The following is a 25,450-nucleotide window of genomic DNA, read 5'->3' on the forward strand; positions in this document are numbered from 1 at the left end:
TAAAAGCTTCAAGAATGCAGTCTTCCCCCTTTTTAAAGCATTGTAAAAATAAAAAGAACCTATTGTGAAATCTTTCAGAAATCTTGTTTTATTTTTAATCCTCAAAAGAAAAAAAATTAACAATCACATGGTGGGAAATATCTGTGTTAAATGTGTTTTTGTTGTCTGAAAAAGTCCATGTCATGCTACATTCACAGCAACACAAAAGCACTCCTAGAAACATCCATCTTATAAAACAGAGTACTGTATAACTTTAAAACAATCGTAACACTTCCGTGTGACCATGTTCATTTTGACACTCTTGCTGCATAGACAAACTATGTTGTATACCATTTGAAGATCTTTGACTTTGAAGAGTTATTTCATGCATTGGAAGGCTTTCACAACAGGAGAGGTAAAACAGACCAGCCATTGTTTGTAATGCAAAATAAATGCATAATCTTCCATAAACGACCAAGCACTTTATGATGGGGCAGTTCACAATGTGTTTATGTAAGGTATGTTCACCATACCAGGAAATGAGATACAGATGTCACTGTTAACACGGGAGATATGTTAGCTTCAGACATTCAAAGTCAAATGGAATGGTAACAATAAATATAGAATACAAATACAAAATAAAACAGTTAATCTCTGAAAAAGACATCAGCAGCAGTTTAAGAGCATGTCACAGTGACCTATACAATCAAAAACAAATTTGTTGCAGATGACAGGTTTCTTAAACTTTGTATTGCATTATTTATACACTGTATGTTTCAGGTATTATAATTTCAGGAAAAACTTCTTTACTTTAATGTCAGTCTTTTTTCTCACCAGTCAGACACCTCCATGAAATCTTCTAATTCACTTATGGCAATAATGTCACGAGGCTGATACTCCAAGTTAGTTGAGTGATCGTTTTCACAAATAGAACTTTTACCAATCGGGCTGTTTGTGTCACACTCGGGGAAAGGGTTGCATGAGTCCCGCGTGCTATTCACCAAGTTGTATGTCTTGGTAATGTCATTAACTGTGTCCATGTATGGTGTTTTCTCTGGACTGTAGCGATGGCCCTCGGAGTTCTGATCAATTTCAGGAACTGGAGTTCTGCAGCTGTGGTTTTCTCTTGAGGCCTGCTGGTTTTGGTGTAGAACTGCTGGGACTGATGAGCTGCTTTCATGCACAGAGTTGACAACAGCTGCCTGGTAGTTTTGGGGAGAACTGTGGTAGCCTTGATCAAACCTTAAAGGCTTGCTAGCAACCGTGGTGACAGAGGAGAGGGACGGTGGTTGCTGCTTGCCTTGCAGTTGTCCTTGAGCCTGTTGGTATTTTTGGTGAAGTTGAGGTTGAGAAATATTCTGACCAGTCTGGCGCACATTCAGCTGAACATATTTTCCTGTCTCAGGATCAAAGAAAGTTTTTCTTTTTACTTGAACAGGCACATCTACGACAAAGAACTGACCAGATCCCAGATCCTGCAAAACCTTCCGCTGAGTCAATGGATAGTTGTTTGACTCTACATGGTATTGTGTCACAGGAGTGGCTGGGTGATTGACATGATGGAGAGTGGGAGAAGAGGATACATGAGCAACTGCTTGAAGAGCTGCAGGTTTGGAAGCAGGGCTAGAAGCATGAAGAGACACAACAGAACCAGCATGAGGCGAAGGACTAGGGATAGAAATGGGGCCAGTGGCATGAGGAGAAGCATGAAAAGAGCAATGAGAGGATTTGCGATCTTTATGAGAGGAAGGCAAGCTGGATCCAGTAGCCGAAGCAAGAGCAAAGGAAACAGGTTGAGAAAAATGGGGGGAAGCTACAACATGGTGATTGGAGGAGCATACCTCATTGGAGGAGGATGATGAAGAAGGAAAACTGGAGACCTCTTTCCCAACTCCCGGAGGGTTTCCTTCTGCAGCCTTGGAAAGTTCTTTCTTCATCCTTCGAGAAGTTAACCTTTGAGCTCTCCGTAAGGCTTTTTCACTTTTCGGTGGAACAGCTGGAGGTTTGCCCAGAGACTGCGACACATCACTGCTGAAACTGCATGTCGATTCAGATCTGTCCAAATCAAACAGGCCATGCATTTCGGTCAGATCTGCTGCACTTGTCGCAAAGCTCTCCACATCCTCTGACATGCTACTGATGACAGAGCGAGATTCATCATCATCCGTTGCCATGCTTCTCCTAGAATAGGGTCTCAGGTGAGGGGTAGTGTTTGAGTAATCTTGTAATGAAGACTCAGTGATGGCAGCAAAACGACTTAAAGGGGTCCCTGCATTTCGTCTGAGTATCTCCTGGTCATCCTCTGCTTTATCTGATGCCCTGTCAAATGTTGAACCCATTAAGAAGTCCTCTCCAAAGTTCTTATGGAAGAGTGGCTTGATAGACTTTGTGAGAGAGGAACCTCTGATGGTGTTGTCCTTTACTCTGAACATCAAGGGCTTGGCTCCTAGCGCAGGAGAGGAGGTATTGGAGCGAGGCAGAGTTGGAGCTGGAGATGCAGCAGCATGAGGTCTGTAATATCTGTGGTACAACAAGTCATTGGGTGAGTCAAGCTCCCCTTGTTTCTTATTTTGTTGTTGTAAAGGAAAAGGGGGGGACAACTGTTTTTCTCTGGATCTTCTCTCTCTGTTGGTTGAGGTGACTGCAAAATACTGGAGCGCATTCGTCTTCTGTGCTGCTCCTTTGTCCATCTCTTGATGGTCTCTTGCTTTTACTTTGAGAGATGATACCTGCTCATCATCTTCCGTCTTGTTAGCTTGACTTTCATTATCTGTTTTAGTTGGTGTCAATTCTTTAGCATTCTCCTGCTTGAAATGTGTTTCTATTCTCTGTTCGCCCATGATTTCTTCCTTTTCAGCAGCTATGTTCACATTTTTCAACATTTTTCGTGATGCAGTTTTCTCCTCTTCCACAAGACTTTCATTCATTGGCACTTCATTCAGATGTTGGATTTTGTTAAGTTCTTGTGTCTGTTGGACACTTTCCTTCTCTGAAATGAAAACATTTATTCCTTCTCTTGCTTTTCCTTTTGTTTCTTTTTCAGTATTTCTAACTATTTGCTCTTTTACTTGCCTTTGCTCCTCAATCAGAGATGCTATCCTTTGCTGCTTTTCTTGTGCAAGCCTTTTCCGGTGCTCTTCCACATCACTTTGTTGTTGCTCCTTCTGTGCAACTCTCCTGTGTTGCTTCTCATGTGTTGCTTTTCTTTCCTGCTCATCTAACTCTCCTCTCTTTTGTTCTTCTGCTGAAAGCATCCTTTGCTTGTCCTCTTGAGAAAGTCCCTTTTGTTGCACCTCTACATTTCTTCTTTGCTTGTCATGTTGGGCAGTTTGCCTTTGTTGCTCATGTTCTTTTTCTCTCTGTTCTAATCGTAAATCTCTTCTTTGATTCAGTTCTATTGCTTTCCTTTGTTGGTCATTTGGACTTTGAGGTGCTTTCCTTTGTTGCTGTTCTGTTTCTCTTTTTTGTTGTACGATTTTCCCCTCCTCCTCTTCTTGTGCGGCTTTTCTCATTTGTGGGCCTTCCCTGAGCCTTCTTTCTTGCTCCAATTGTCCAGCTCTCCTCAGCTGCTCTTCAACTGCTAAACTCTGTTGTTCATGTAAAATTTTTGTCTGTTGATCTTCTTTTGCAATCCTCCTTTGCTGTGCTTCTACTTCTCTTCTTTGTTGTCCTTGGTGTGCATCTTGTCTTCTTGGCTCTTCTTCAGCAGTCCTCCTGTGAAAATCAATTTGTGTAGCTCTCTTTTGCTGCTCTTCTGCTGTCTTTTTGTGTTGTTTTTCATGAGAAGCTATCCTCTGCTGCTCTTCTTCTGCAGTCCTTCTTTGCTGAGCAAATTGTGAAGCCCTCAATTGTTGCCTCTCTGCTGCTCTTCTCTGTTGCTCTTCATGAGCATGTTTCCTCTGTTGCTCCTCTGCAGTCCTTCTTTGTTGAACCAGTTGTGCAGCCATTCTTTGCTGCTCCTCCACCTCTCTTTTCTGTTGTTCTTCATGAGCAGCCATCTTTCTTTGTTCCTCCTCTGTAATCCTCCTTTGCTTTTCCTCTGCTGATTTCTTTTGTTCATCATAAGCTGATTTCCTTCTCTGCTCCTCTTCTGCAATCCTTTGCTGCTCTGCAGCTTTCCACTGTTGCTCTTCTTCTGCGATCCTTCTTTTTTGCTCCAGTAGTGCAGCCCTTCTTTGCTGCTCCTCCACTTTTCTTCTCTGTTGTTCTTCATGGGCAGCTTTCTTTCTTTGTTCCTCCACAATCCTCCGTTGCTCTTCCTCTGCTGCTCTCCTCTGTTCTTTTTGTGCGATCCTCATTTGCTGCTCCTCTGCTAATCTTCTCTGGTGTTCTTCATGTGCAGCTTTTCTCTGTTGCTCTTCTTCTGCAATTCTTCTTTGTTGCTCAAGTTGTGCAGCCTGTCTTCGCTGTTCCTCTGCTGCATTTCTTTGTTGTTCTTCATATGCAGCTTTCCTTCTTTGCTCCTCTTCCTCAAGCCTCTTTCTCTGCTCTTCTGCTACTCTTCTCTGTTGTTCTTCATATGTAGCTTTCCTTCTTTGCTCCTCTTCCTCAATTCTCCTTTGCTGCTCTTCCACTATTCTTCTTTGTTGTTCTTCATGTAGAGCCTTCCTCTGTTGCTCTTCTTCTGCAATCCTTCTCTTTTGTTCCAGTTGTGCAGCCTGTCTTTGCTGTTCCTCTGCTGCTTTACTTTGTTGTTCTTCATATGCAGCCTTCCTTCTTTGCTCCTCTTCCTCAATCCTCTTTCTCTGCTCTTCTGCTACTCTTCTCTGTTGTTCTTCATATGCAGCTTTCCTTCTTTGCTCCTCTTCCTCAATCCTCTTTCTCTGCTCTTCTGCTACTTTTCTCTGTTGTTCTTCATATGCAGCTTTCCTTCTTTGCTCCTCTTCCTCAATTCTCCTTTGCTGCTCTTCCACTATTCTTCTTTGTTGTTCTTCATGTAGAGCCTTCCTCTGTTGCTCTTCTTCTGCAATCCTTCTCTTTTGCTCCAGTTGTGCAGCCTGTCTTTGCTGTTCCTCTGCTGCTTTTCTTTGTTGTTCTTCATATGCAGCCTTCCTTCTTTGCTCCACTTCCTCAATCGTCCTCCGCTGCTCCTCTGCTACTCTTCTCTGTTGTTTTTCGTGTAGAGCCTTTCTCTGTTGCTCCTTTTCTGCAATCCTTTGTTGAGCTTGTTGTGCAGTCCTCCTGTACTGCTCCTCCACTGCTCCTCTCCGTTGTATCTCATATGGAACTTTCATCTGTTGCTCTTCTTCTACTGCCCTCCATTGATGCTCCTCTGCTGCTTGAGCCACTAATTCTGTCTTATCTATGGGGGAGTTCTTTGTATCGATCTGATTTGGATCTTTGTCTACATAGACAGTCATTTGGGCATTCAGAGGTGGTTTTTCTTGTCTTTCTTTGTCTCCAAGCTTGAACATTCCAGTTCTTTGGTGCTCCTTCTCCATGATAGGAAATGCTACCGATTTGGACTCTTTGTTAACAGTGGCTGTTGTCTCTGTCTTATTTGGTAAGCTTTGGGTTTTAACAGAGTGGTCTTGTGGGTAATCAGTAAACACAGGGCGTCTGCTATGACGGGTCTGTATTAGTGGGAAGAACCCTTCCTTCTTGTTGGGAGGGAATTGCTGAAGTGGCTGCTCTTCTTTATCCTCTGAAACAATCACCTTTAATCTGGCATAGTCTGCAATAGCTGATATTTCTGGTATTGCAGGCACTCGTTCTCTTGGATTTGGCTTAGCTTCCGAATGTGTGTTTGTTAAATTTTGATTACCCAAATTCTGTCTTTCCGTTGCACAGGACTCCAACTGGTTTACCTCATCATATGTTCTGGTGGGATTAGATTGGCTTGCATCTACATTTTTTATTTTATTCCAACTCTCCATGGAACCACCAGGCTGTTTTGAAGTAACTGTATTATCACCAGTTTCCAAATTTTTACCTGTCAAGTTCTCACCATCAATAATTTCTGAACTTGACTGATCTGTCTTTTGTTCACTTGGATCTATGGTGAACACAACGACATCACTTTGTTGTTTCTTGTGCAGTTCAGTGCCAATAAATGTCTCGTTTGGTAATAACTTTAGGACGTCGTTTCCCTTTGAATCTTTTCCAGCGGTGATATTGTTAGGAGACATGTTGCTCGTCTTCGCTGGTCCTTGTACTTGAAAATAATCTGCTTCCACCAGCTGTACACTAGATTCTGAGTTTTTGTCTCCAGCTTTAATGCATTCCCTGGTTGTACTTGCATCGTTCTGTTTCTCACTTGCCTTCAATGAGTCAGACAGTTTCCTGACACTGGATAATACATACTGTACAGCTAATTTTTCTTCCAGACTGTCTTTCATCTTCTGCTCACTGTTTTCTTGAATCAAGTTTTCAAAATGATGTCCATGATTTGAAATCTGTGGTTTTCCTTCACTACTGGATGTGACAACCTGATTCTGTTCAGAGGAAGACCCCACATTCAGAGGAACAGCTTTCATGTCACATTTTTCCAACGTGTCCATGTTATCTGTTTTACTTTCAGTTGGCACAACTCTGATGGCAATGTTATCAATATGCACACTAGTATCTTCTTGATCCTGTTCTTTACTGAATGTTTCAGTGGATTGCTGGTTTTGAGACACAATCCTAGTGTTATCCATGCATGAGTCATTGAAGGGGCTTGGTGGAGTAGAAGGGCAGGTGTTGTCTTCTGGTACTAGTGCAAACTGCCCATCATTGTTACTGCTTTTGGAAATATTTTTAACTGTTGTCATGTCGTCTGTCATTGGCTGATCATTTTTGGCTTTGTTGACTTTATCGTGGGATATTTCATTGATGAGGGGCTTTTGCATTTCATGTTGTCTTCCCTTGTCTCCTGCCTCTGGGTGGCCAGAGGTTTCTGACAAATTTTCATTTGGCATGTTAACACTTACATCCTTTGTTTCGTTTAGAATTGTGTCCATTTGGTGGAGAACTGGTTGAGTTTTGGCCAAGAATTCGTCTTTAGAAGGTATAGACCCGGCTTCTGGTTGTCTCTTCTTCTGTAGTTCTGTATTTGTGGCACAACTGTTGATTTGGAGATCTAAGTTTTCAGCTGATATTTCTCTGTTCATTTCTTTCCAGTTTAAAGTTTCTTTCACATTATCTGAATAGTTATTCTTACCAAGAGAATCTTCATTTTCTTTCATAACACAGGGACTCTTTTTTGAGTCCGTTGCCTTCACTAATACTTCTGCTTCTTCTTGGCTGGAATTCTCTGTACCTGAATCTGATGTATTACTCTCTGCCTTTACTGAATTGTTCTGTTTTTCAGTGTTGTTATTCTGTGGGCCACTATTGACTGTTGGATTTCTTTCTACTACAGTTACCATAATCCCCATAATCAGCACACTGTCATCTGTTACAGAGGATTCTTTTTGAGTCACATAATCTTCTGTTTCTGAGTCTTTATGAGCTTCTTCTTTAGTGGCCTCTGCGGTCACAGGTTTGGACATACCTGTAGCGTGTGCTTTGTCCTTTGTTTTGGTGAGAGTTTCATCATTTTCCACTTGTTGCATTTCCCCGCTCAGTCTTCCAAATGTTCCTGTGTGATTTGCTTCGTTTTGTTTGTTTTGCACACAGATGTTAGTTGTGCTCACAGAGGTACCGTGGGGTACTGTGGGGAGGATTGTTTTTGTGGATTTTTCTGAATGATCAGCTGCTGCTTCACCACACACTGTATCAGAGCTCAGAGATGAAGCAGACTTGCTTGGTTCTTTTTGCACTCCTGAAGGCTCCAGCTGGTGCTTTGCTGTGATTTTATTGGACACTGTGGTTTCATGCTTCTTAGGCACTTCTTGCGATGAAGGCCTCTGTCGAATATTAACACTCTGACCACTTGCTAACAGCATGGCCGAGCTTTTGCTTATAAAGCCTTCTGGTAAAGCAAATCCCTTTTCTTTTATTGCGGAAATCTCTTTTTCAGCATGTGCTTTTATTTTGGATGTCAGTATTTCCTGCTTAGTTTGAGCTTTCTCCCTTTGAGATAAAGCTCTAAGTGGAGCAACAGCCGTGTCTTTGCCTCTGTTAATTCGCTGATCAGTGAACTTTCTTTCATGTTTAGCTGAAACAGAGTATTTTTGCAAGGAAGCTGTGTCTTTATTAACATCACTTTTTTGTAATTTCTGACCACTGTCGTCCTTCAGTTTGTCAGATACATTTTCTCTGTTTGCTTTATCATATGAATTTGTTAGAAGAGAATGGCAGCTACCTAATTGTGGTTTATTTAATGGCTCATTGCAATCACTCTCCTGTACTGTCTCGTTACTGTCTTTAAAGTTTCTACCTCCCTCCTTATTTGCTGTCTCTGGTGTCAAAAACGAGTCACTAACACAAGGTCTGTCGGTTGATATCAAATTATTTCTAATTTCAACTTTGTTTTCTTTGGCTTGTTCGTTATTTTTTGCAGCTGACACTTTGGTGCTGTTTGCAGATGTTGGATATGTAAAACCATATTTTTCCCTAAGCCTTTCATAATCATCAGTCGCTGCATGAGTTTGTGTTTCCAGTGGGTGGTTCTGGCTTTTGTTGCTGGCGTTTTCACCAGTATTAAAATCATCATTCTTTAAAAAACCTTCTTCTTTGGTGAAAAGAATGTTTCTCACTTTTTCTTTTTGCTCTCCTCTCATTTTCTCCTTTATTTTAGCTAACTCTGCTTTGGCTTTCGCTAATTCTGTCTTAACTTGCTCAACTCTGTCCGGTTCCTGTCTGGCCTGCTGTGTTGTTGCAAGCTTGGCTGTGAGTTTAGCTGACCTCTCCAGCAGGTTTTCTGTTTTTGATTGCTCAGATTCCTTTTGCTCCAGGTTTTCTTCCAGTTTTGTCTTTTCTCCTCGTGTGTCTTCTGTGCCACATGTACCTGATGTGGCCTTCTCTAAATTAATTTGACATGCATGACTTGAATCTTTCTCATTCCTACCTTCCCTGACATCCTCGACTTTCATGTGGTCTGTTTTGACCTCCAACACCTCCATTCCCATTCTCTTCACATCAATTGTTTTAGTTTGCAGCTCTTTTATCTGCTCTCTTTGTTCACCTCTGATCTGTTGTTCTTTAACCATTTCCATATTGCTTTTCTCTGCATCCATCTGCTCTCCCCCTGCTTTTTCTGTGCTCTGCTGTTTTTTCTCTGCTTGCATGCCATTGGCCTGTTCATGTTTAACTTGGTCTATTCTGACCTGCTCAGGCGCCTCGGTCTTTGCCAGTTTGGTTTTTATGTGTTCCTCTTTAAGCTTCTCCTTTTCAGCTTGTTCTGTTTTGAGCTTCTTAGGGACTTTTTCTGTGACATTTGTTGGCTCGTCTGTTAGCTTCAAAACCCTTTCTTTTTCACCCTTCATCTGTTTCTCTTCTTCCTGCTGAAAATATGTGTCTCTTGACTTTTCTTTTTGTTCATTTTTCCTCTCTTCCACTTTAGTTATATGATGATCTTTGACTTGTCTTATATTTTGCAACTCTTGCATTTTGACCATTTCTAATGCAGGTTGCCTTGACGAAATAAACTTTGCTATTTCTGTTTTTGGTGGTTCTGCATGATCTTTCTGTTGGGTTTTGGCCGTTTCTGCTTGGGGATATTGTGGTTTCCTGTGGGACTCCATCACCTGTTCACATTTGGTGTCTACAGTCTGTGTGTTCTTTACATGATTTGTCATTGCGACGGTCGATGCATTTTCTTCAATAAATGTTGGATTCGGCTGATTTTTCTTTTCAAACCGAGGTTTAGGTTGTATGTTTTCATTTGGAGCTGGTTTATTTAGTTTAGTCTGACCTGTTGTCATCATGTCCATTGTTTTATCTGATGAAATATTTTGTTGGCCTCTACCATACTGATCAGTAAATCTGTTATAATTCTGTGTTAAATTAGCATCCTTTACTTCTTCTTTTTCTCCACCACACAAATTTTCTTGCTTTAAGCGTTCTACTAAAGACACTGTCTCATGTTTCACTGGGGGGACATTTGTTTTGAGATGGATATTTTCTGTATCTTGGACGCTTGCTTGTCTCCAGTTATCCTGGGAGGACACATTTTTGTAATTGTGTTTGTTTTCTGCGAGCTGCTCATATCTGTCCACCTTTACGAACACTCCTCCTTGCGTTGCATTTGCTTTGCCTATTAGATGTTCTCTGTGTTGAATGTTGTCAACACTCAGTCTTGTTGTGTCCTCAGCTGAGTAAGACTGCTTGACTTTGTCTGCAGATCCATAAGTATCTTGCCTATAGGGAGTAAATGATGCAAAATATTTATTAGGAGTCTGCCCATTTCCCAGCAGCTGATTGTTGGAGTAATTTGAAGTTACAAAGCCACTGAATCCAGAGCCATGGCTTTGCATCTGAGCTACCTGGTAATCATTTGCAGTGTTTTCTGAATAGTGGCCTGAGTTTACTCTAGTGGGGTGAGATGTCTGGGCAGTAAGTGATAGTCCGGGGATGTGATGCTGGTTTATAGCAGCGTTTGCACTTTTTGGTGCTTCTGACTGGAGACACTGAACATCTGAACTAGTAAGTGCAGTTTCGTGTGGCTCCTGGCTGTAGGACTGTTGGTTCCTCTCCGCTGTATCTAAGCCTTTGAACTTGGTTGGACTGTAGGTGCTTTTTACTCTTTTTCTGTTGTCTTTCAGGTTGAAGAGCAGGCTTGTGGCTCGAGATCTATAGCTGGACATCCTGACATCGGGAGTTGCTCCTCGGCTTTCGGCTCTCACTGGAGGATGCTCTACTGGTTGAGGGGAGACTTCATGCTGGTGTAAGCGGGATGTGTCTACATCCTGATGTTGTTGGACTGAAGGTGTGAGCTGCTGGCCAATTCTAAAGGAATTTGCTTTGTTACTTCCAACAATGTTTGTCTCTGCTGTCAATGTGTTCTTTTCTGAGTTAAACCAACTTTCATTCCTACTGAATGTTTCTTGTTGATTAGTTGTGTTATACTCTGACATCATTTTAACCTTTTGCTGCAGAGCTTTGACAGAGCTGATGGTGTCTCTGACACGTCGAGACATCTCAGTAGAGGGTGACGCAGTTGACGGGCGGTGGGGTGGAAGTTTGTTAGTCCCCAGGCTCTGTGTCCACTTCCTGTGAGGATGATGAACCGCCAGCTCTGACTCACAGCGTTTCTCCACAGCTGACGCTCTCTGGATCTGAGAGGAAGTTGAGATGGAGCGTGGAGCTGTCAGAGGAACCGGATATCCCAGGTGATTCCTAGGTTGTCTGATGTCTCTATGACAGCCGTGTGCTTGATTTTCAAGAGAAAGTTCATTGTACATTGGTGTCTGATACCATTTAGGAAACTCATGCATAAAGCCTGAGACTTCTGCTTGCTGAAACGGAAACCTGTTGTAATCTCTCCACAACTGGAAGGGACTGAACTCACTGTGGATGAAAAAATTGGAGTTGCAGTTGGCCTGTGCAGACATGATGTGTTTGGTTTGTGATGACCTCATGTAGCTGTGAGACATTTGGGCCACTGATTCTGCTTCAGAAGAATAGAAGTTTGGATCTCGACATGAAAACGCCCCGCCAGGATGGAAATGATGGTTGAAATTTTGCTGGTATGAGAATTCAGAAAGTTCTCTCTGAATACTCATGAGAGCTGATTTGTCCCAACTCGTCCCATCATCCCGCTCTCTGATGTTATCTTCCGCTCCTGCTGCATCTCTGTGTCCGTCAGAGTTAAACGCCCTGATGAGAGACGAAACTCTCGAGTGGCTTCTGCGTTGCTGTGAACTCAACTCTGTGGCTCCGTTGCTGTGGAAGGACAGCTCCTCTTCCCTCAGAGACTTGCCCAGCTGTGAGGTTTCCACTAAGGAGTGCTGGAATGTGGCAGAAACCATCCCCTGTGTGATGTCCCCATAAGCCTCCCACTGAGCATCTCTCTGGATCTCTGCTCCATACATCCCTGCCGTGATCCAGTCCTGTCCATATTGCTGCACACTGAGGTTAAAATTCTCCTGTGCAGCTCTCTTTCGGTCTTCCCTTTCTCTCTCCTCTCTGTCTCTGCAGAAAGCCAACTGTCTATCGGAGTAGGTGCTAGGTGAAGACAAACTGAGGTCAGAGTCATTATAAACAGCCTCATCTCCAATACAAAGGCTTCTGAACGCTCTGTCCGTCAGATTGCTGACTTCCCGATCAGTCTCATCCAGGAAAGAGCCCCCACTCGACATGTCACTGAAGCCTCCATCACTGTGCTTCCTGTGCCCACTGCTCTTCCGACTCGAGCGACGCTTCTCAACTGAGGTCATGACGCAGACTTACAAAAAAAAAAATTATTGCTTTTTAGTCGTTGGGTCATTCATGCAAATATAGACCTTAAAGTTTCAATCCGTTTCTTCTGGTAGAGCTGCTGCACCCGAAGTTTGGGGCCTCTGTTCAGAATTTTCTCCAGAGGCATTGTTTGTTTCAGTTTGGCTCTGCACAAATGATCCTTCAATTTGCTGCTTTCCTGGAAGAAATAAAAGAGAATAGAATCAGCCTGGATGTGATAATGTAAACACTAACTCCAAAAAAACAGAGCTTTGATTTGTAAGAAAGGTATGTTTTAAGCGTGATGCAAAACTTGAATTGCTGTGCCTTTCAAATGTATTCAGGCTTATTGAAACTTTGCACATTTTGTCACATAATGAAAATTTGTCATTTATAATTTATTTGACAGACATACAGTAAAGAACATAATGGTGAATTACAATGAAAATTATTCAGTTTTTTCTCTTTTTTTACTAATCTGAAGTGTATTTGTATTTGTCTCCTATGAATTGTTTTGCATCTAAATCAAAATCACTGCTTTGAAACCAATTGCAAAGCAAAGTCACCTAATTATCAAATAGAGTGCCCCTGTGTGTACATCAGTCTCAGAACAAATAAAGTTGTTCTGTAAAAGCTCCTAGATTTGCAGCTTAGAATATTTTAAGATCTTTGAAGTTATTCAATAAATCAACATCAAAATACTAGTGTGGCAAAAAGCTAATCCTGCACATCACCCTGAACACACTACTCCTAATGTTAAACTTAATGGTGGCAGCATCATAGGGGGTGAGGGGGGTGTTGGAAGCTGGTAAAAGATGGTTAGAAATAAATGTAGGAAAATCCTGAAGAACATGAGTCAGAGGCTTCAAAAGCCTTCAGAATAAGGCAGAATTTTTCCTATCAGACAGCCACAGCCACAATTAATTCATTCTCTGCCATTGCAATGTTTTACTTATGATAACTGATTTTCTTTCCCGTTTGAACTAAGCAGCAATGTACTGTATGTGGTTCTGAAAACAGCTCTGTAAATCCTTTCACTCAGTCACTATGACCTTCAGCGACATGTTGTGAAGCAAAGCAGCCTGTTGCTAGGCTCAGAAAAGATGGACTCACGTGAGTTATTTTGGGTGATCAAGATACATCAGTGCAGGTTTGACAGGGCACACACACACGCATACAAGTTGATATTGTACCTAAAGAAAGATATTGATGCCGATTTGGCAATAACTTGATGCTTGGACAAAATGAAATGTTTAATTTACTATTGACAACAAGAATTTGGAAGAAATAATAAAGACATATATGGTTTGGGAACAGTGACGTATGACCTACCTAAACCTAATCTTGGAAAAGTCATTCTGTTTATTACAGAGAGAACAGGTGGAAAGTAGATTTTCCCCTGTACCAGAAGTACTTTAAAGATTAGGCATTAGAGGAAAGATTGGAGGCTAACTTCAGATAAATTTAGAAAATTCAAACTCTGTTTTATATGACACTTAATGATGCCATAAAAATGTTTAATACAAAATGAATCAGGTTTAATGAGTTCTATAAAGTCATTTCTTTAATGATTAAATGATTGTCTAGATTTACAAATGTTAACTATACACTACACGGCAAAAGATTAGTGAGTTTAGATTTATAACTGTAAAGCTGACTGCTGTATCAACATTACTTCACTGAACTTGCAGCTTCCACTCATCTATATTTACAATTGATATACAAAATAATAACAGTATGTGCTAACATACCACTAGTATTATATTTGCCTCTCTTGAAGTCTCACTTTAAGACATCATGCATGAATTTTATACAAAATATTAATATATTTTGAGGTAACTTAGTATTATCATGTGCATCATGCGCCTAAATAAGTGACTGCCAAGCAGACGTCACTTTGCCCAGAATATCCGGAGTGAATCATTAATATTCTCTGATCTGGAGGCCTTTCATTTCATATACATCTTCACACATGCTCAGTCAGCACTAAACCTTTGACCAGTTGAACTAATACTTTTGTTTTGATTTGAACTTTTTACTGCTAACTTTAAATTAAGAAAACAGTCCAAAATAATTCTGCCTTTCAACAGCAGCACATCAATATTGGCAACAAAACCCACATTCTTCATGGAACATGAAATAAAATCATGCAGAGCTATGACAAGTTTCCTTATTGTGAGTGTTTTATGCAGCAATAATCTCCCCTCTAGCTGTCAAGATGATTTCTTTTCATTCTTGCATGTGGCAGGTTTATTTTTGTCCAATGACGAGCTTGCAGCTCTAAAACCTGACACCAAAGAGGAGTAAATTTCAGCTTTGGTTCGATGGCGAACTGTAACAGCTTCATAGCTTCTGAGAATAGAATGAACTAAATGCTTTTAAATGGCAGCAAGGTTAAAATAAACATCAGCCAGATGAGGTTAGGATTAAAGAATAACTTTTATAGTTTTGTTTTTTAAATTTGCATTTACTTAAATTTCTACAACTCAGATTTTACTCAATTCAACATTTCTCTAATGTGCTTTTTAGATTTTTTTATATGAAACAATACACAGCAAACCCATAATCTTACCTTCCAGGTTTATAATCCATAATTTGGGAACTGTTTATTATGTCCCTCTCTGCTTGTTTTGTCCCTCTCCCCAAAAGGAGGCCCTATTGATCTAATGCTCAACTGTCACCTCACACATCCACTCTCTGGGAGATCCAGGCTCTTTCTTTTGAGAATAATCCAAATCCAATTTGAGGTCCACTGTGAGATCTCTGAGGATCTGACCAGCAGCAGGCAGTGGAAGTCAGGACAGGAGATAAGACAAAAATAGAGGAGCTGTTCCACAGAGAGTGTCCACCATGAGGCCATAGAATGAGGGCTTGAGCTTAGCATTTGGCTCTGTGAGATCCTTTGGTGTCGAGTGTCAGACGGATGAAACAAACAGCCTCTAAACTATTTATAAATCTGGACAGCTATGTCGGCCATTAGCAGTGACAGCTAACTGTGAGTAAACTGGGGAAGTCACAGTGAGACGGTTGAGTAGGTGAACACACACGGTGAGGGGATAAAACTACATTTTCTGAAGATGTGTTGATGGGTGAAGGGTAGGTGAGGGTTTCCCCAGGAGGGTTGTAATTCAGAGATATAAATATCTCAAAGAATCACAGTGTAATCCTCTTCACCGAACAGAGCAGACAGGAAGTGGATGGGTTATAAACATCTGGCCTTTAGTTACCACCCACAACATCACAGGAAAGGTGGTTGAAGCATAAGACAAAGTGAGATTTTGTTTGACAAAATTATTCTCACAACTTTTCACATTTCTAACAACAAATCTCAACGTAGAATTTGACAGATAAACACAAAGTAGTGGATAATTGTGAGATGGATGGAAAATCACGTATGATTTTGAAATTTCGTTTACAAGCACTACTTCAAATAATGTTCTCCTTAATAAAGCATATTAAACATGTACTTTTTACCAATTTTAGATGATAGCTTAACTAGCTGTCTATAATAAACTTTTAGTTATAGATCTGTAATCCCAACCTGCTTGAAAAATCGACATCATTTTCTCCCTGACCCTTTTGCTGTGTTTCTTGCTCTTTATGTTGCTATTTGTTCACTAATGTTCCCTAACATTCCTCTATTTATTAATTAAGTGAATTCTGAAGACACCTGGTTGCACTGGACTTTGTTTGGGATAATCAAACTAAATGTGAATAAATGAAACACACACCACACTCTTTGGGTTTTATTTGTAAAAAAAAAAAAAATCAATCCACTTTATTACTTTGAGTTGGTCTATCTATCATCTAAAATCTCAATAACTGAGCAACACTGAAGCTTTTGGTTGCACTGAGGCAAAATGTGAAGGTTTCTGAATAACTTTGCAGTTTGTGGATATATTTTAACAAGATCTTGGCTTTTCGTGCTATATAGAAACACTTCCAAGAATTTAGTTTTCACACCAACTCCCCGCCAACTGTAATAAAAGACTTATTGTCTGATCTCCCTAACTACAACCTTCCTCACCCCAATAAAAAAATACCATAGGGTACAGAAAGGGGAGGAACTGTACCTCCCTCTTTAACTCCCTTCTTCCTCCTCTCCAACCGCCCGCTGCTATAATAGGAGATCGCTGCAGCGGATTGCTCTCTGGGATTGTTGGCGGCGGCTGCAGAGCTGCCCGGGTGGGATGATGGACACACACACATGGGCGTTAATGGAGACACACTTGTTCACGTATGCATGCACAAGCACACATACAAGCTCAGAGTGCAAGAGGAAAGGCTGAGGCAGTAGAATAATCGCTCTTCTCCTTTTAAAATATCAAATAGCCTACGTCCATTTCTAACTAATTAAGAAATTACTTTTCATTGATGATTATTTGTTTTACCTTTTTCTTTTTCTGTAAAGCACTTAATAGTATGCTATGCAAATTTTATTAATGTCATAAAGCAAATAAAAAAAAACATAAAATAACCTGCTGACTGTCTCCCTTTTAAATATTCAGGTTTCCCGGAGAAGCCTGAGATTCGCTCACGAAGTACGGACAGGATTCCTGCTCACTGAGTCCCTCTAGTGGATAAAATAAGTCACAAATCTAAAAAGATTTCACTCTGCAGAAAATGCTTTTTTGAAAAAGCATGTCAGGTTATTGCACCTTGCAGTTCTGCATCCCCCTTTCTAAATAGTTTTAGTGAGAAGCCACTGAGCCCTGCGAGCATTGATCACAAACGCTGATGATGCTCCTCCCTGGGCTGAGTCAGGAGAAAGGGAGAGCTGTGGTTATGTGGCAGACAGTAGACAGGCACATTACTCGCTGCATTAAGATGTGCTTTGTTTGTATAATCTCCATTCAGATATGAACTCCACTGATTCTAATTGATTGTGTTATTGATCAGCTCTGTTGCAGGAATTAAAAGCAGAGATGATGTGTTAGTAGGCCATTTTGGGGCCTTCAGAGGAACAGGCCTGACTGCGAGTACGGAGTTATGTCTAACTTAAAATTTTGTGCAAAGATTTGCTGGGTCTTCTCCAGTGTGCGGCGTCTCTGTTTGTAGATGCAGATGGTTGCGTGAGCACATTTTACTGCTTCTTTGCAGGACAAAAAAAAAAAATATTTCATTACTGCAACAAAAGAAGCCCATTAACTGCAATGTAAGAACAGAGTTCAGCTGTTGTCCCCCAGCATTCACAGTGTTTGTCTGCTTTTCTGGACGCTCTCCAGCTAATTTGATATAACAATGCTCGGCAAAACATCCCCAGGACTTTTTTTTTTAGGTGACAGAGAATTATCAATGATGCCACATGCACAAGCTGAATGTCAACAACCAACTTGACTTGTTTATGAAATATTAAAGCGGTGAATTATGGGCACCATGCAGAACTTAATGATGATCGGAGTCATTATGACTCCAGCTTCCTTTGTTTTGGCAAATGATTAAATTCCACAGCTACTGTAGTCAATTTTGGGGAGATTGAATGTGTTTTTTGGTGCCTTTTGTATGAGGTCTGCTATCCAATCTGCCACATTGTGAAGTGAAGCTGATTTATTGTGTTATCGTTAGCTGCCATGTCACTCGGCTTAACATGGTGGCTCTCCCATTGACTTAAAACAAAACCATTATGTGAGAACAAGATGTTTTCAGTGAATCCAATAGAGTACCTGCAACAGAAACCAAACATGCACTGATAGGCATCTCATGTTTAAAACTTTAGGGTTTTTTTTCAAACTAATCAAGCCTTTTTTCTGGGTTATCTGATGCTTCGGTAAAATGAAAATCTTATCGAATCTTGAAGTCCGGTACATGAATGCATCACTTTATTGTTATAGCTGTAAGATATTTACAACATGCACACACAATGGAGTTATAATAATAATAATAATAGTGAACTGAGAATTGTGAGTGCTCTGTGTACAATCTGGTACGACTTCTGACATTATCTCCCTCTACCATGTCACGGGTGGGGGTGTCTCCTCATCAATTATTGAACCGGTACTTCATGGTAATACATAATTTCCCATCAATTATTCACGATAATGTGTGTGTAGTTTACTTAATTGTGTTATTGACTATCAAAAGTAATTTCCTGGAAATCCTCAAGGACGCAAATTGAATCAGGCAAACTACTGGCCGTTGTGCTCTGCAGTTAAGTACAATCAGTCCGATCAGCTGACCCCATTATTCAAGAGATGGGAAAAAGAGAAGGTGACAAACATGTGGACAGAAATTTTAAATTCAACATAATTAATAGAATAAACTTCTTTTTTTTTTTTAATGGTTGGAATTTATTTAAAAAATGTTTAGTAGCAGGAACAGAGGGCGTTCCTAAAAGTAAATAAATGATAAGTGTCCTCTCCCGGCTTTAAGAGTGGCTCATAAATAATGTATCAGAACAGATGGCTGGAGCGAGAGGCAACAGGAGAGGAACATGAGTGACTACATCTTTAATTGTTTTAAAGAACATGTCACAACAGGACTGGTGTGTTCTCTGTCTGCTGCCACTACAGATGTGCTAACAGAGAGCGAGGGATAACTGAATACACACACTGACAATGTCAATTACTTTTTCTTTTTTTTACAAGGAGCACAGCTGATTATTACTAAAGTGCACTTTCACTTTAAATTAATTTTAAAAAATCAATGGAAATCATTGTTTTGTGTCACTGCTGACTTAAAAAAAATATCGTCAGTCCTACCATCATTTTATCTTTATAAAATGATACACTCTTCATGCACTGACATTCAAAATGTTAGCAACGGTCCCCACAGGATTATTTAAATTCACATTATCAAATAGGCCTCTGCGTCATACATAATGCATCTATGTTATAGATAATATAGCCCAAGAGTGCATGTAGATGGATAAAGGTAAAAAAAAACACAGTTTTGTCTTTTCAAGCGTAATAACAACCCAGTTATTCAGCGTTTCTCACAAGGATATGTTACAATCAAATAAATACATTTATGTTTGCATCCATACAAAACGTCTGTCCCAGGATTTTTCTGGAGTCAGCCAGTAGTTGTGCTTTGTTGCTCAGTTCGGAGCAGAAAAGAAAAAGAATAAAGGAGGCAAAAATCACAGATTATCAGCAACATCCACGTTTGTGTCCAGCTCTTCACTTCTTCTCCAGAGGTTCCTTGGAGCAGTGAGGATGTTTGTCAGGACTACCGCCCAGGATTGGAACTTTAGTAGCCGTGCCAGGACTGGAGCTGTCTCCCCCTCTCAGGCCACCGCCGGGCACCTCAATGGCGGGTCCCACAGACGGCCGGACCACCCCGGCCGAGCCCACACTTGAAAGGACCCCCACGCTGGCTCCTGGTGTGGCTGCGGCTCCGAGCAGGTTGGCGGACTGCAGCACGGCCTCTGAATGCTCGCGGGCCTTCATGCGCAGGGCGGCGACGCTGGCTGTGCGGTTTCCCTGACAGCCGTAGGGAGGCAGGAAGGACAAGCCCATGGGGTCAGAGACGCAGCACGAGCACAAACCATTCCCTGGAAAATAATAATAATAATAAGAAAGATAAATTCATAACGAGTTGCTAAAAGCAATAACAAGATCATCGGACAGGTAATGAGAATCATATTCACCTTTGAGCGTAGCGACATGTGAGAGGGCCTGGGCGTAGGTGGCAGAGTTGAGGAGCGTGCCTGGAATACATGATGGGAAAAATGGACCACCTGGACCCACCGTCCTGTTGATGCTGGAGACAAGAGACAAACTGCACCTTAATAATGCATTGAAGATTATATGCTTATTATAATAATGTACAACAGCATAACAATTAATATGATTTATAACTATTCGACATCAAGGCATAATTTATTGTCCATAATAGGGAAAATGTTATTTACAGTACTTCATGTAGTTGCAAAAACTAGTCCCATCACATATGTACACAAACAAATTCAAAATAAAACTTAAAAAAACTGGGAAAAAGAATACAGCGAGGGTCCATCAGAGATACCTATTCTGATTAATTTCCACTACAAATCTCCAGCCGTTTTCACGACATTTCTGTGTCTGTCTTCCTTTACCTCTGCTGTAACTCCAGAGGTTCTTTCTGTTTCCTGCCGTGGTCCACCGGAGACTGAGAGTTGATGCTGCGAGATGGAGTGGTGCCATCGCTCAGCGGCTCCTTCCCTGCTTCAGGTTCTGAACCCCCTCGCTCTGTTTTCCTCCACTTTGCTCTGCGGTTCTGAAACCAAACCTGGAAACCAGTAAATGTAAAGCATTAGAGACATTTTGAGGCTTTTATCCATTTTGACTGAGCATAAATATCTAACTTGTAAAGATTTTCTGCTGCAAACTATGTTAGCATGTCACAGGTGGAATATATATTATTTAAATATAGTGCAATAGACAACTACCCAAAACATACATGTAATAGCATATAGATTAAAAACACATGCACATTACTGCAAAAATTGAAATTTGATTTGCAATAATGTAATGTGTGATAAAATATTGTTCATTCTCCATCAAAATCACTTAAAGAAATCCTCCTTGACTGTATTTAGATGAGCAAGAAGGTAACTCCAAGAATATGCACTTTAGTTTGGTTTGTATAATCATCAGTTTCTCAATTTAAATTAATTTAAAATCAAGTTAAAAAAGGATGGAGATATTAATGACTTCCAATTTTATAATATGTGTCTTTAAGACACTGACAGACATTGCTGTCTTCAGCAGGTGTGATGTCGACTAAGAGGAACGAAAAAAAGAGTGATTTTTTGGATTCTGGATGAAAATTCTTAACATTAATTTTAAAATAATAGCCAAATAATTTGGACAAATACTGGTATTTGTCAGCGATACCAGTTTCTTTCTTTATTTTGATAAAGAAAGAAGCCTGAAAAATTAAAAAACATGAGAAATTTACATTATAAAAACTGAATAATTTTTTAAAAAACATTTTGAATTTGAAATATCCCAACAAATCCTCTCTTTTTTGCGTCAAAAAATAAAATAATGCATGCACTAAAAAGCTCATGGCAGAAGTCCTCTAAAAATAAGTAAACAAACAAAAAAAAAACAGATTTGACCAATAAAAATGCCTGTATACATAAAACATAACAACTGATGCAGGAAAATATTTTATGTTAGAGCAAGTTATGTATAACTGTATTAAAGATTCATTTAAATAATGACAAAAAAATTTTAACATATGTTTAACCTGCTCCATATGAAAAGCAGGATTGTGTAATTTATAAAATCTTTGTTTCTTAGAAGGTTCGTGTGGCCATCTTGGATTCAGTACTACAGATATATATATATATATTTTTTTTAAAAGGACCAGCTTTGTCAAATAGAGGGTTTGATAAATGTGTGTATCAAAAATTTTACATCTGGCATATAGAGTTTAAAAAGGCTTATAGCACAGCATTGTTAGGCAACACACAAAGAGAAGGGAACAACACTAGACTGCATGTCTCTTTAAATATATGATCACTAGATCACTTTCTGGTCTTTTTTTTAGTTGGTCTTTTAGTAAAAGTATTTTCACATCAAAGTTATTTATATATATATATATATATATATATATATATATATATAGTTGGAAACCTTCAAAATGACCAGGTTTGGACACGTATATACAACAAATCCTTACATTTCCTAACTTTTCTAGTTAATTTTAAAATACAAGTAGCTTACAATTAATAAATACTTCATTAAGTATTTATTGATGGCAGTTTTAGAAGAATTTTGATCACGAGGCATAAGCCCCAGTAAACTGGCTTTGACATACATGTGATTATGACTGCGTGCCCTCATGCTGCATTATGTCTAGGGACGGCCCTGTCCCTGTCGAGCATAATATTGAGTTTTGTAATCAGAAAAGCTGAATCAGATGAGCTCAGTTGGTATGAAGTAGGTGTTTGAACCCACCAAGTGCTCTAATTTCCCACCTTCCCCTAATTTATCCCCAAAAACTTCACGTCCACACAGCAAAGAACACATATAGCCAAGTTCTTGGGATCTTAATCGACTGAAGGTCAATGCCTATAACAACATTTAATTGAGCAATTTTTCATTATCATATTTTAATGACTTCCCACTGACAGTTGTGCTGCCCGAGAGAGAGGCAGCTAAGATGAAGTCGTTTATTTCCCTATTTAGTGATTGTTTGACAACATCAGATTCGATTAGGACTTGGTTCTAGCAGGCATTAATCATGGTGTGTGAATGGAGGTTAAAGTCTGCGTGCATGCGCTCTGCATCCTCCCCATTGTGGCGGAGGGTATAAATGATGTCAACAGCCAAACAAAACGCATGCATTCATTCTGTAGAGAAAGGGACAACATTTTCGTGGCAGGACAACAATACATCCAATGGACTTATCTCACCCCTGCACCTTCCAGCTAGAAGTCGCGCCCCCCCCACACGCACCCATCTCTGAATGGGCTATAATTGCTCCATTAATCTCAATTTGCTGCGTGCTCTTAATGCGGGGGAGGGCCCATTGACACTTTACAAAAAGGAGAGGGGGGCAACAACACTACAAGAGAAAGGAAATTTATTTTCTAATAATAATGTAAGTTTAATATCCCCTGCATAGTGCGGTGGATTCATGTTCAGATTTAATAATAGGAATGCGGTAATCGGATTAGGAGGGGGAATAATTTGTTTACAATCCCTAATTTACAGCGCTGGATTCCATTATCAAGCCCCGCCATTGGGTTTAAGCGATAGTAAAGATGACCCTGGGGAACAAAAAGCCAAACTATTATATTTCCTACAATTAGATCTGCTGCGCACAACAAAACCCAAAAGCAAATCTGGAATGCAGGGAAATTACATACAGGACGCCTAACTTAATTACATCTGGCCAAGTTTATAACGGCGCACATGTGCAGGGCAGGAGCCGAATATCAATTGTTACATTTTAAGTCGTGAGTGTGGGACAGTCAGAGAGAGTTTGTGGGGAATCTGACTTTCTGTCCGCTCCTTAAAAAACAACAACAAAAAAAGAAAAACGAGGAAAAACAAACACACAGTGTGTGTGCGTCACCGGATCTGCACGGATGATGTATTCCTGCCTCAGCAGACGCGGACAAATTAGTGCCGAACATTATCGCTGCTTAATTATGAATGACCGATTAATCAAGCTAATCTAATATTCACCATTACGTTGATGTTATTAAAGTGTATCGTTGAGATGACAGAGTGGCTTCATTTGTCCCCCCCCCCCCCCCATCCTCACTAGCCTGGTCAAACTGTGCCCGGTGACAGGACACGGCAGCCTGCATGCGGCTCACCTGCACCCTGGCCTCGGTCAGGTTGATTTTCATCGCCAGCTCCTCCCGGGTGAACACGTCCGGGTAGTGAGTCTGTGCAAAGACAGCCTCCAAAGCCTCCAACTGCAGGGACACAAAATAAGGTTGCACACAACTTTCAGTTCAATATTATACAACTAATTGAATGTCCATTATGCTTCTTTCTTTCTGTGAAAAAACTCAAACCTTTAACCTTCTCGATCAATCTAAAACTAAATATGCAATACCAAAGAGACACGAAAATAGGTTTATTTTTTATGTGATTAGCTTGAACCGGAGAAAGACCCTCAACTTTATTGATGTCAAGGGTAAAACTCCAGTTTTAAAACTTTGCCAACTTTTCATCGATTTTTGCGTCGCAATGAATTTTCCTTTGCTCGTATTTGCCCTGTAGCCGTCAACTCGATCGTAGATCTGTCCTCATATTTGGCTGCAGAAAAAAAGAAGAAAAGTTATTACCTGTTGTAAGGTGAATGTTGTTCTGTTCCTGCGTTGCTTCCTCCGCAAAAACCCATCGTCGAAATCAGTCGGGGCGTGGTTTCCAAAACCGCCGGAATTAACTGAGATCATAAAATAAGATTTAAAAAAATTACAGAAACAGATGATTGACATTTTTCATTTTATAAAATGTTAGAAACTAGTTTTGTAATTCAGCTTTGTGTATGTTTTATTTTTTTATTTTTTTTTAAAGCATATGAGGTGCATTTTGAACTAGTCTATTTGTTTTTAATTAAATAAAAAAAAGAAGGCCCCCAAAAATTGGCCAACTGGTCATATTTTGTCTCCATTTGTTTCATGAAACATTGATGCGGAGAGTCTAAAGGGAACCATGACGGACTAAGAGCCATGACACCCAACATCTGTGCCCGGGACAAAGCGGGCCCCACTGCCCCGGGGCCAAACCACCAGCGCTTCTCACTAACGCAGCCAACAAACTGCCACAAGCAGAGAGGGAAAATTCCGCTTAACCCTTTATATCCACCTTTGGATTTATGACAAACACAAAGCAGCCAGTTTTTTTTGTTTGTTTGTTTTTTGTTTTTTTTATATATTATTTTTTAAATAAAGCAAACGATTTGAATTAGTTTATGAAGGGGAAGAAAATCGTACTACTGGAAACAGCAGCAACAGTAATAAAGCAGCAACAGTAATAACGCTTTTGCAACATTTATTTATATGATGGAAAGATAATGAATAAAATAAGGCGGCCTGCAAGGAGCAGACTGGGCGCACAGGCGCTAAACAAAACTTCATTAGTGGAAATATTTTAGAGCAGCTCACACTTTGAATGAAAACGACAAGGGAAGGGGGAGTGGGGGGTGGGGGGAGGGAAACTCACGCGTGTTGGAGCGACAACACTCTCCGTCAAGTTGAGGCGGGCAGTGAAAGTAGAACATCCTTGATGGCGAACCTCGGAACCTGGAACACAGAGAAAAAGTTTCAGCCTCTCCCCACCTCAGACGTCCTCAGTGCTATCACTCTGATCTTCCGGCAGATTAAAACAAAACGGAGGAGACGGATTCAGAGCTGAAACCTGAACGCATCCTACCTGCAAGTGAGGATGCTGATGAGAGTGAGTTTGCGCTCTGGAGAGAGAGGCGGCTGATGCTGCGCTCCCACTGACTCTCTGCTTGGGAGTGTCCAGATCCCTCCTGCTCTCTCCTCTCTTTCTCCAACACACACACACACGCACACGCACTCCAACACACACGCACTCACGCACACAAACTCTCTCTCTCTCTCTCTCTCTGGGAGTGTCCAGATGTCTCTATAACTGTATAACTGTCTACACAGTGTTAAGGCTTTCAGCTAGTGTCGCAGAATCTCACGCCTAATTGGTCCTAATCGGATTATCACGGCTTTGTCTCTCTCACCCCGAACCCCTGGTGTGTGCGTGTGTGTGCGTGTGTGTATGTGTTTATGTTGTGTGTGGAAAGACAGAAATAAAGGAAG

At 40.6% G+C, this 25,450-nt stretch overlaps 2 protein-coding genes across 2 annotated transcripts; both read right to left on the bottom strand.

Moving 5' to 3' along the window:
• Positions 1-65: 65 nt before the first annotated feature.
• Positions 66-15,602, bottom strand: c22h10orf71 (chromosome 22 C10orf71 homolog). The gene is made up of 2 exons (XM_028006780.1): positions 14,795-15,602; positions 66-12,421 (listed from the first exon to the last, which is right to left on the bottom strand). The coding sequence occupies exon 2, from the start codon at positions 12,219-12,221 to the stop codon at positions 810-812; it is 11,412 nt and encodes a 3,803-aa protein (XP_027862581.1). The 5' UTR covers positions 12,222-12,421; positions 14,795-15,602; the 3' UTR covers positions 66-809.
• A 2,425-nt stretch (positions 15,603-18,027) lies between these two features.
• Positions 18,028-25,202, bottom strand: drgx (dorsal root ganglia homeobox). The gene is made up of 7 exons (XM_028007379.1): positions 25,047-25,202; positions 24,837-24,916; positions 23,957-24,057; positions 23,480-23,581; positions 20,258-20,430; positions 19,811-19,923; positions 18,028-19,714 (listed from the first exon to the last, which is right to left on the bottom strand). The coding sequence occupies exons 2-7, from the start codon at positions 24,892-24,894 to the stop codon at positions 19,341-19,343; spliced, it is 921 nt and encodes a 306-aa protein (XP_027863180.1). The 5' UTR covers positions 24,895-24,916; positions 25,047-25,202; the 3' UTR covers positions 18,028-19,340.
• Between the last annotated feature and the right edge of the window lie 248 nt (positions 25,203-25,450).

Source organism: Xiphophorus couchianus, chromosome 22 (assembly GCF_001444195.1).
Source record: "Xiphophorus couchianus chromosome 22, X_couchianus-1.0, whole genome shotgun sequence".
In the NCBI taxonomy this organism is placed as follows: Eukaryota; Metazoa; Chordata; class Actinopteri; order Cyprinodontiformes; family Poeciliidae; genus Xiphophorus; species Xiphophorus couchianus.

What these genes read in the sequence shown, in the direction of transcription:
- c22h10orf71 (XM_028006780.1), bottom strand. Translation starts at nt 12,221, where the DNA reads ATGACCTCAGTTGAGAAGCGTCGCTCGAGTCGGAAGAGCAGTGGGCAC.
- drgx (XM_028007379.1), bottom strand. Translation starts at nt 24,894, where the DNA reads ATGTTCTACTTTCACTGCCCGCCTCAACTTGACGGAGAGTGTTGTCGC. An exon ending in GTGTTGTCGCTCCAACACGC is followed by an intron (nt 24,058 to 24,836) that starts GTGAGTTTCCCT and finishes TTATGATCTCAG; the next exon opens with TTAATTCCGGCGGTTTTGGA. An exon ending in CCTCTGGAGTTACAGCAGAG is followed by an intron (nt 19,924 to 20,257) that starts GTAAAGGAAGAC and finishes TCTTGTCTCCAG; the next exon opens with CATCAACAGGACGGTGGGTC.